The 12,113-nt window shown below is 37.5% G+C and overlaps 1 protein-coding gene across 6 annotated transcripts in view; it reads right to left on the bottom strand.

Annotated features, from left to right (window-relative positions):
• Positions 1–7,999: 7,999 nt before the first annotated feature.
• Positions 8,000–12,113, bottom strand: part of ABCD3 (ATP binding cassette subfamily D member 3) — a 46,913-nt gene continuing 42,799 nt past the window's right edge. For all 6 annotated transcript variants that reach the window (XM_032695963.1, XM_032695964.1, XM_032695962.1 and 3 more), the window contains 2 exons: positions 11,856–11,912; positions 8,000–11,061 (listed from right to left, as the gene is read on the bottom strand). In XM_032695963.1, the coding sequence (XP_032551854.1) occupies positions 10,984–11,061; positions 11,856–11,912 (135 nt within the window). In that variant the 3' untranslated portion in view covers positions 8,000–10,983. The remainder of the gene's footprint in view (positions 11,062–11,855; positions 11,913–12,113) is intronic.

Here is a 12,113-nt window from a genome sequence, read left to right as displayed (position 1 = left end):
AGAGAATACTCATTTGCAAACAAGTGCCTTAAGTGGCAAAAGAGTGCCCCATGACTGCACAAGAACTGGAACTCTGAAGCACTTCTGTTTCCTAGCTGCAGTATGTTATCATCCAACAATGCTGAGTAACCAGAGTCACGGGGTTCACAGATCCTATTTCAATGAGGTTTTTTGCTTTTCGTGGAGACAGTTGAGAAAGGGGCTTTTTAGTTGCAAACATCCGTAAGCCCACACCAAATGTTTTATGCAGAGATTTTTCTCAGAGTATCAGGGTGGGCAGAAGTTTTTGTTGTACCAATAAAGGTATTGTCAGTAGGGAGAAGGACTAGGTTCTATTTACAACACACATGTGACCACTTCAGCACTGTATGGATTTAAGACGGAGCCAAACACCCAAGGAAATGATAGGATATAGGGAAGACTTTTCCTATGCAACTAAAGTTTTGGCTCATCCTCTAAGCAGGTTTCTGTAAAGCAAGCGTGTTCCTACTAAGGCTCCCAATGCCCCTGTTCTGCTTTACTCCTTGTCAACTGGAAAAGTTATCCAGCTATTTCAAGTGGATAAATACATTTGCATAGTTCCATGACACAGTATTTGTGTCCTCTCCTTGTACAAGTGAATGTGTAACATTTCATACTATAATAAGCCACTTTGGTTTTATAGTACTGTTTTAAAATTGCATTCTTCTCCACATAAGGGAATAAAGGCTGATACTGTTCTGCTACTTTTCTGTCAGGCCTAACAGCATTACAGACAATAAAATTACAGTCATTACTTAAAATGAACAACGGTACAGGACTTCACAAATGTACGTATGATAGATATGGCAGCAAACAGGTTAGCTAATCTATTTCTGGCAGACTCAGCTTTCCACTGTGAGAAGGCTCCTGCTGAGAAGCATGTGAGAAAAGAACGTGATTATAAGCTCAACTTGTATCACTAGTTATGTGACAACTCAGGACAACGAGTTTCTGCACTGTGAGAATAAACAGCTGTGATAGATTACCCTCTTGGTTCAGTTTTGTAAAGTAGTGACTGCCATGCAGTTTCAGAACCTTGTAATACACAGTACCAGATCCAAGAGTCAATTGAATAATCTTCTAATTACACAGAATTTATCCACATACAACTAACCATGCTTTCCATAGTCTATGTTTGTCCTGCATTCATGTTTGAGAATGACATGAAAAGAGCAACCTGCTAGAGAGGACAGAAGCAGGAACTGGCCAGCTGAAAATCCATTCCCAACTCTTAGGTGTGGTGTTAGCACAGCATACGCTCCCCGACACAGTACGCCCATTCACTTAAAAAGAAACTGCCACAGAAGGCTGCTCTTCCCTTATTTGGTGGTGTGTGCCCTCCAGTGCTCTACAGCAGGACTATTAAAAAAGCTCAAGGTGTAAAGACCATGACATGTGCTGCAGATCTCCTCCTTACACCATGTGATGAGAAATCTTCCCACAAGTGAGATCCTTCTGCTTCTTCTGGCACAGGTTCTCATTCAGCCCACAGAGCCTCTTTCAGCATCCCCCCAAAAGACCAGAAAGAACATCTTTCCCTGTAATTCCTCAGCTTTTAACTGTAGCTGAATTAGTCAAGTTCATAGGAAGATTTCCCTCAGGATGATTTCTTCCAGTAAAACCCAGTTATAAACATACAGCCACATGGACTTCCTCCAGGGTTTCACAGCCACATCCTGTCTCATATGTCCAACTGCAGAGATTGTGCCCATTTCACATTTTGTCAAAAACTGAGCCCTGTTAGTGACACACTTTAGTGACTGGCTTCTGTAAGAAGCTCGCAGTGTATCTGCTCCTGACATCCCCTGGCTCCTTTGGTGATGCTTCCATTCCTCTTCCCCATCTCCCTACTCACTTCCATTACCTGTTCTTCCCCAGAGACAAACCCACTGACTCATTTCTGCAAACAACTGGGCGGGATCTCATTTAAATCAAAATATAGCACCTGAATAAATCTATATCCCTTAATCACAATCAAGAACATATTAATATCATTGAAGCATTTTTTTGTTTTACACTCTACAGCTTCACTTGGTCTCTGTCATAAAGCCAATAACTTCCAGAACATTCTCTAGCACTGCTTTGAGTACCTTCTTACTGCACCTACTTTTTTTAGTAGCTTGTTTAAAATAGCAGTGAACTTATTAATCTGAACTCAAAGAATATTCAAAGTTTCAGATCTCATTTACTCCCCATGATGGATTTTCTTCTATTTTTATTTTCAAATTTTCCATGTTATTACTTCAAGAAATATTAAAGTAGCAAAGTACTGTCACTGTTACATTCACGAAACTATTTCATCAAAAGAGGTTTAATTAAAACCCGCCTTCCTCTGAACAGAGAAATATTTTCCCAATGAGATCACATGGTACTTTTTAATTAGTTACTCAGTAGTCACATAACTCAATTAAAAAGCTAGTGTAATAAAAAAGCTAGAGTGACAAGTGAGATTTTAAAACCTACTATAATAAGAAGGACTCATTATTCCAGGTAGAAATGTGGGTTTGGTTTTTTTCTTGGACTTTGTGGATTTTTGTGGTGGTTTTTTTTGTTTGTTTGTGAGTATTTGGGGGTTTTCTTGTTGTAGTTGGTTTGTTATTGGTTTTTTTTTAAGGAGTGCATCCTTGATTAACACAAAAATTTTTCCCTCTGCTGCCTTCATACTTTACCATCCACTCACACCAAATATGCACATCTCCAGAGACATGATGCTCAGTCTGATTTCCCATCTTTCCACTTTACTCTTAACATGATCACTTGCTTCCATAAAGCACCAAGGGTGCAACCACACGACTGTATGTCACCACTGCCACAGTCAGTACAGTAGTGGGACTGTGAACCATAGATCTGTTCCTCCTCTGCCCTTCACACTGCAGGTTCCTCACATTAGAACAGTGGCCTTGCAAACCCAACTTGTACTCTGTCAGCAATCTCTGCATTAATTCTGCAATTTGTGTCAGGTTATTATGCTTCATGTGCCTAGAAAAGCTGACCCCAAGTGGCAAAAAAAGGCATAATCAGCACATTAACAATCTAAATATTCCTAAATGGCTACCATACTGAGACCCACATTGAATCCAGGTTCCACCAAAATTTGAAGGAAAAGGGCACATGAAATTTTTTAGATCTCTCTTTTCTAGTAACGAAGAGCAACAGATAAGACATCATTGCACTGTTCGAACATATTAAGGGCTGGAGCAGCTCTCTCGTCCCAAACACCCCTCATCTTCCATTCAATGCTTCCCTATGACAGTTCTTCAGGAATCTTGGGTTGTAACATACCCTGTGTTGTCCAGTTTTCAAGCACTGCTGGAAACCTGGCCCAACTTAACAATCCATCAATACTTACTTACCCATTGTTTGCACTATGGTGTTGAAGCCCACACAAAAACCATACTCCCTTCTCCTGACAAATTTCTCCTTTAGTCTCAGAAAACTTGGGAGTAGCTCAGAATTAGGAGATTTTCATGCTGACTGTTAAGCTTCTTACCAGGCTTTTTTCCTCAGTATGCTTCAAACAGAAAACAGATTCCTCTTGCTGCCCTTTTCACTCTAAGAGGAATGGAGTGAGAACCTCAGAGAAGGGACTGAAGTCTTCTAGAAGCACTGGAAAATGCTGCACATCATAAATTCAGAAGCCTTGTAAGTTACATTGAAGTACAAGCTATGTTTGGAACTGCGATAACATGCTATCTGTCTGGCAGCAAGGAAAAGAAGGGCACGGGTAGGAATAGCTGGAAGGCAGCTGTGTTTGTAACCAGGGCTATTTTGGGCTGTACATGCTTTGAGTTCTGCTGAGCTTGTCTTGAAGAAGCAACCCCAAAAATATTTTTTGAGGGAAATGACACCTTCCACTCTAAAAGCACTGATAGGCACAAGAAGTCAAAACAGGTCCCTGCTGAGGGGCTGCTCTGCTGTACCCAGTCTCTCAAGCAGGTCACCACACTATAGGACAAACAATAAAATACGTGGTGTGCATAGGAACTACCACTGTCCCTCAGACACATCTACTTAAGTACCTTCTATCCCACCAGCATGATGCACCTCAGGGCCTTTTGAGGAAGTTTACAGAGGTAACACCCTAAGTATGAAGAGAATTTTGTGAACTAACCTCAAATAGCCTTTCCCAAACTCTCTACTTAAGACTATTATAAATAAAAGTTTTCTAATAATTAAAAAAAAAAAAGTGTTTTTTCCAAATCTAGTTAGCATTCGTAGGTTAAAAACGAAAAGCATACCAATGCATAGATTTGACCTTGGCCCTTAATTCCCTACTAAGCTCCAAAAAAACTTTGCAAAGGGTTCCCAGCTTTTCAGAGAAGCTCTGTTGCAATATATGATTGGATCCAAATTTTAAGAAGCCTCCAGCACACAAGCCTTGCTTTTTAACCATTAATTTCCCGAACACATCAGCTTATCAGCTCCTCTATAGATACTTCACCTTTTAGTGTGTACCAAGTCTGTCACATTAGAAGCTTTTAGCTCTGCTGTTTAGCAGCTGTTTAGCTCTGCTGCTTTTGTGCCAACAAATTCCTGCAGTAGAGTGCTACAATAAAGTAAAGCAATAAAGGGTAGGTTGTTTTGGGGAGCACCTACACACTAGCTACCTTGTCATTCACAACAATTAAAATTAATCAAATGTTGTTTAGTACCTGCTTGCACTAAACCACTCAGTCTAATGAGATTAAAGGTATATTTGGTTACATAGAAGATGTCTCTTCAATTGCACACACGGAGTGTATTTTTTGGAGCATCATTGCCCAAAACTTCTACAATCAAGCTTAAAAAGTTAGCTTCAATTTGTGCCATACTTTGAAGTTATTTTAATACAGAAAACTTGCTCAGTCATGTAGGTGGAGTTCCCTATTTCTAACCAAGTAAATCAATCCCAGCAGTTTTAGTTTTGTCTAGACAGAATTGACCTCATTTTTCCAGTTCTGTTCTATTTTGGTGCAGCATCATGTGTAGATGCCACTTGTCTCCCAAGACAAGGGACGGGTGGGGAATAAGGATGCTGGTTTGTGGACATAGCAGAGAATGGGGCTGGGCACTACAGCAAAAGCTCTCCTTTCACCAGTAAATGTGTTCAATCTTTGTGGTTCAGATTTGTCAAACATCACTAAGAGGGAGGTTTCTAACCAGTGTAAGAGAGTTTGTGATTATTAAGCCTGGTTTGTGAAAGATACATTTCACCTAAGTGGAGTGTCCAAATTTCCCTTCCCTCCCTTTTTAAAATGCCAGTTGGATGATTATTCTTGCACTGTTGCATTCATTTCAGGATTACTGGCAAAATGTCTTTAGTTTCCCAAGTCAATCCCCGTGGAATGTCACTAGATGCTTAGGAGTATTATTCCTATTTAATCCCCGAATTTACCATATTTTTCAAATTACTCCCTTGAAACAGCTTCTGTCTGTGAAGTTCCAAGATGCTTGTCATCTGGCTCTGCTTTTGAATACAAGGAAAGAAAATGATGCAGCAGTTCAAAGACTGCTTTAAATTTTTGTAAGGTTTTAATATGAAAGACAAGTTGCTGTCATAATAACCTAATTTGGCTATATCTCTGTTTCAAGATGAATCATAGAAGCTGAATGAAACCAGTTCCAGAGCATTAGCAAGAGCCTGGAACCACAATATGTGAAGAGAAAAAAACCCAACAAACCTCCTCCTGACAGAGCTGTATATCACTGGTTAGTAAAACCAAGAAACCTCTTTCCATGCTCATGAAAGGGACTGGCACAAACCATCTGGTTATCTACACCTAATATAGAAGCAAATATGTTATATATAGAAATACCTGGTTTGAACAGCAGCTTTATAAGCAGAAATTTGAATGTGCATACTGTTGATTTTCTTGACAGATTAAAGTTGTGATTTATTCTCTCTTTAAAATCAAGACAACCTTTTTCCCCTACTATTTCTCACAGGGGATTTCAGATGATCATTATCCTGGACATTTCTATGGACATCTCTCAGCACCTACAACAGTTATGTTTAAATTTTAATAATGGATTTATAACTCCTACATCGATAATAGGCCATCTTATTATTTTTTCATGTTTCTGGATCATTTCAGAACACCAAGGATTAGGTGACAGATTTTTGAGTGTGCAGAGATTAATTCTATAGAAAACCCACTAAATTAGTTCTTTCTCTCCTGTCCTAAGTCATAGGATATTGTGTCTTTATAGTGTTAACAAATATGAAGATTGAATTTCCTATTCTGCAGAGCTTAAGTTGTTTAAGTTGCCAGTACTGGATGAGATTTAATTAAAAAGTGTGTCAAGTGTCATGGAAGCATTCCATGATGCTTCGTTTCTCATTAATCACCTTCTCTAGCATACAGTACAGCGCTAATGCATTGGCAATTCATCCAGAATTTTTTAATAGTACAAGTCACTTGCAAATGGTGCTAAAGCAATCTTGAATTTAGGCTGTCCAGTCAGGTGTGTCTAACCTGCTCTCTCTGTGCCACATTTGGGCAAGAAACGCCCCTGCAACATGCATACTGTTTAGGACATAGCTTACATTGACAACACTTCCCAGAAAAACTACAAGGGTCAGAGGTAGGTTGGATTTTTGCACACATTTCCCGCTGTGGGGGTTTTTTTGTTTGTTTTTGTAAGAAAAATAAATCCATGATGCAGTAAAGCATGCTTTGCACTTGACATGGAAGATAAGGTGCACTGTAATGTTCTGTTCACCTTGCAGTTTATTCCGCTGTTGTGGTAGTCCTGCAGAAAGCACCATCATCTCCCAGTCTTTGTCAAGAATCCTTAATTTTTGCTGAGAGGGGATAGCTGCCTGGAGCTTTGGTAAACATTCAGAAATACTGGACCAAGGCTAGTATGCTCAAAATATAGCAGATTGATCTTTGCAAAGGAGTTTGAATTTTTTGCTCCATGGTTTCAGTACCACTATTCAACGAACTAGTATCTTCTCTCTACATAAGGAAAAAAATAAGTGTTGAGGCATACAAACCAAGCATTTGGAAAGAACTGTATAGCTGAAAGCCTAGAGTTGAACAAGTAACAGACTTCACACTAATCTAAAAAATAAATTTAAATATTAAACATGCCATCCATAACATAGAAGTTCCTTTTTTATCTATCTAGCTCTTCAGCTAAATTGAACGACACCTAGATTTTTAAGACTGCATCCTTGGTTGAGACATTTCCTTTCTAAGGGAGCTCTACCCTTTAAGAATGCTACACAACACACTTGTTGGACTACTAATCTCAGTTAAGAGATGGAAAAATCAGCACTAATTAGTATTAGAAAACACTGATCGCTTCAGAATCAGGTAATTCAAGCATATCTTGGTTGCATTTTTATACTATTGTGTTTCAAGTATCCTGATAGCTGGTATGTTTACCACAACAAAGGAAAACAACCAAAATTCACAAATAAAATAAAAGTGGAAAGTGATTATCTTCTTTTCCTCAAAGTACAAAGATTAATGAGCACTCAAAAGAATTACCACAGTATGTACCGATATTAAGTTAATCTTGTTCACACCCATACTCTTCTAAAATCAATAAAAGGAAAAGAAGTGGCCAGAAGACAACAGACAGAGAAGTCAGAATCACAGAATATTCTGAGTTGGAAGGGACTCACAAGGATCTTCAAGTCCAGCTCTTAAATGAATGGCCCATACAGGGACTGAATCCATGACCTCGGCATTACGAGCACCAGGCTGTAACCAACTGAGTTAAGTCAGTGCAGACTTAAAACAGATTAATGCACCTATAATCTACTTGCTCTCAGTACATACCTTCAAGTACTGAGCTCATGTACTTGGTTAAGCCTACGACTGGATGGCATCACCTGGCTGATTCCACGTCAGATTTCAGACAGTACTGCAGATGTTTTATAAGCAGAATACAAGTCAATTGAACAAGTCAACATTTGTTCAATATCCATTCACTGAATTATTACAAAATTCCTAATCACATCATTAAGAAACATCAAAAGCCTAGATAAATTTTATCTTTAGATTTATTATTTCAGAGGCACTTAATGTCTTACACTTATATAGCGCCATTTCCCCCTCCAAAACACTTTACAGTATTTACACACAGGAATGTTTCCCACCACTGTTGAAATGCAGCCATTTGACTATTACCAGTACCGTCTTCAAAGCACCAACAGTTTGAGACTGAAAATATTCATCAGTACTTCATCTTACTAAGATAGTTCAGAATTCCAATTTACTAACTTCCAACTTGTGCTATTAAAGAAACATAACAACTAAAATACAGTATCACAGTGCAATTCTGCAACAGAACTGAGACTTGGATCATCTTCATTAGAGTTTTTACAATCTTCCATTAGATCAAGTCTATCTCAAACACTTTAGTGTAAGGCCTTTTAAGAACATAATTCTAAAACATCATTCTTTTTTATACTTTCTTTATAAGTCTTTCTTACAATCAAGCACAGAAGAGTATTTTTCTTTCCTTCCCGTATATTTAGAAACACTAAGTTCTGGCCCTAAGCAGATACCAGCATCCTCAGTTTCAATGAACTTCATGGCACCTAAAGGCAAACCTATTCCTCCTTGGTTTTGGAGATGGATTTTAGTTTGTTTGTTTGTTGTTAGTTTTAAAAATAAATAAGAGATTACACAAAATTCTGTTATAACCAGGTAAATTGTAAAGTACAATTGGGATTGGCTGCTGGGGGGCTATGTAAGTGTGCTGTGTGTGGTTTTGCTTGTCAGCATTAAAAAATACATTAAAATATCCCAAGTTTACTACTCCACTGCAAAAGACTGCCCTAATCACAAAGATCATAGCGACTTCCTCATTTTAGAGATTAATTTTTCCTTTGTCTCTCCAAAAGGCTACTAAAACAGCCCTTCCAAGAGAAGAAGTTGCATCTGTGTTGAGAACTTTCACAAAATAAAACCCAAATCAAAAAACCTCCTGACACAACCACCTATCTGGCATCCCTATTTTCATGATTACAATTAAAAAAAGACTACAACCTCACATACAGCATGCTGCTACCTGCTACATTACGGCTGATGTGAGAATCCGAATGAACAGGAAAAAGAGATTAGTTAAATTAGGTATCTATTTGCCTTCTTGTTAAACAAGCACAAAAAATTATTCTGGTACCTTATTCTCTTGAATATGCTATACTTCAGAGAGAAGCTTTTTTGATTTTCACTGATGCGTTATACTCTGAATCTACTGTGGTCACTAGATTCTTATACCAGCATTTGAGTACTTTGAAAGAATAGTGGCAGGTAGGGGCAAGAAACGTGATAAAAGGAAAAACATTAACAGATAGCAATTTCAGCATGAAAGATAATGACTAATCAAACTGGGTAAAAATTAACAATCAGCAGTGCATCCAAGTAAGTATTCATTTTATAAAAACTTGGGGTGGTTTTTTTAACCTAAACCCTTGATAAAAGATGCACAGAGAACTGATGTTTTGCATATTTTATGCATGCCTTCATGTAGTGCATTCCTATATTGTATCTTACATGGAACTACTAAAAAACTACTAGACCTTCACTGTACAACAGGTATTGTAAAGTTTTGTTTTAAAGCCTAAACAGCAATTCAGTTTGAATTATACCTTCTTATTCCCTGATCACAAAAAACGCCTTGCTGCATTTATGTTTGTCAAAGTCAAATGACAACCACAGTAATCATTTGTAAGGAAAAAACTGTCACAGTAAACTATCTTAATAGTTTGGTTTCTTCACAGGGATTTGGCAGCTGGAACAAGAAAACCAGCAAGGACTAGATATCCTTAGACAACAGCGAGAATCACTAGTAAATAATTTGTATCAGAAATAAGAAACATCATAACAAATAAGAGAATAAACATAGAAATTAAAACATTGCTTCAGGCTTCACAGCCTAGAAGACCAAACAGGAAGTACCATTATCCTCACTTGCAAATTCAGATCAAAAGTAGACTTGGTTTTTTGAAGAGGGAGAAAAGGAGTAACTTGGAAAAAGTAACTGCTGTATTACAGGACTGAACCCAAGACACACAACAGTCTGCTATTTCACAGATGAACATGTTTGAGCTCATTCTAATCTCCACTGATTTAAGGAGAGGAATGACTGGACCCACACTCTTTTCTCTGTTGCTTCTTGTGGGAGTCATTCATTTTTTCAGAGCTAAAAACATTCAGAAGATTGTTTGATACAAATATAATCTCTTTTCTTTCCCCCCTTTCTTTTGTGCATCTGTTCTTTCCTCCCTCAGCCTCCTCTCAGTTATTCATTACCATAGTATTTCTGAGAGAAAAAGGGCATTTGGGTAGGGGATGGATGAAGCTCTTGCTAAACTGGGAGACAATGGGATTGCTGAGCAGCAGAGAGAACTGCACAGACAGACAGATGCTAAAGAGAATCCAAAACCCAGCAAAGAACAAGCTTAATTTTTTTTTTTTTTTTACCACCAGAAGGAATTAGTTTTGTCTTTTAGTTTCAGTTCATCCTTTTTCAGCAAGGGCACATTGGCTACATCACAAGGCTTGGACAAGGAAAAGGCTCTTTCATTTAACAGGGCACAGATCTGAAGATGGGACAATGTCCTGCACTGCATAAGATCACTCTTATCATATGCATAGAACAGAGCAAAAATCCAAGACTGCTTTGCAGGAACAAGAGAGGTAGCAACCCTAATTTTAACAGGGTTTTTCAGTGAAGGGAAAGAAGGTCTACAAAAGTCAAATCAGCCGATTTCAAATGGTTTGCATCCCAGGATGAATCAGGTTACACCAATTTAAGCCCAATTTAATTTAGGCAGGTTTTTAAACCACAAGAATAAGGACATTCTTAGTACATATCAATAATTAAACCAACATATACACAATTAGCAATATCCTACATAATAGTAAATGCTTAACAAGCTGAGTAATTTTATGGTACATTTTCTGACATTCTACACACTTCCTGTAATCATCAGTCTCTGTAGCAGTTCAGTTTATGACTTTAAGATCCAAATTCAACTGTGTCTTCAGTTATTTTCTTGAACTCATAGTTTCCTCTGCCATCCATGTGCAAGTAGAACTGAAAAACAAAGAACATATGTTATTAACCTCCAAAAAAATTACTAGGTCTATAAAGTCCTAAATAAATTGTATTTTGAAGTAGTTTTAAAATTAAAAAAACTTTAAAAAGTTTTAGCAAAATCTTAAACTCAGCTAAACAGAGGGTAAGCTGCTTCTACTTCACATTTCATTAAATTCAACTGCCTCTATAAAAACATTAAACTGAGTTTTTCGCATATCATACATCAGTCTGCTAACAGCGACACCCAGACTTAACACTGCTCTCTTGGCTTTTGTGACAATATATTTTGAGTATATTAATCCCCATGTATTCACTCAGTATTTTTACCCACACATACATTCTGACTGCATAAAAAGAGTAATAAAATCTTAAGTTTGCAAGAAAAGAAGTCCACGTATTACAGATTAACTTTTTTTTTTTAAAGCATAGATAGGTATAGTGAAAGCAAAGAAACTCCATGCTGTTTACTGGATTCTAGTTCAAGGGGTTTTTTGAGTCTAAGAAAGAAGACTTAAGCATCTAGTGAGCCTTTCATATTTTTGTGGCTACTTTTACAGATACATAGAGGGATTTTTGGATAGTGTTCTTCATAATTAGAAGTATAAGATTATTTCAAATAGTGAAACTGGAATATGAAAGTAAAATCTTGAAAAAACAAACAAAAAACCAAAACCAGAACATGACCTATCAGGATGTAAAATGACACCTCGAATTGCAAAGTCAATTTAATAAAGTCAGTCAACACCAGCCCCAACCACCGACACATATTCTGAGTAAAGCAGACTACATACATCATGATGCTTCCAGAGTGACTTCCTGTGGGAAACAGTGAAGAGAGTGATGCCAACCTATATGATGAAAATACCCACAAAACAGTTATTTTTTTTCTCATGGGTAAGGTGTTATTTATTTTTCAGCATGATATCAGATGAAGATCTTAAATTCATAACCACTAACTTCCAGACTATTATTAACACTAGACATATATAACCTAATACAATATTTTGCAGGGGGGGAAAAAGGAAACAAGGGATTTATCTTTTTTAATT

This window comes from Chiroxiphia lanceolata, chromosome 9 (genome assembly GCF_009829145.1).
Source record: "Chiroxiphia lanceolata isolate bChiLan1 chromosome 9, bChiLan1.pri, whole genome shotgun sequence".
Taxonomy (NCBI): domain Eukaryota; kingdom Metazoa; phylum Chordata; class Aves; order Passeriformes; family Pipridae; genus Chiroxiphia; species Chiroxiphia lanceolata.
This window is presented reverse-complemented; position numbering and strand designations above follow the sequence as displayed.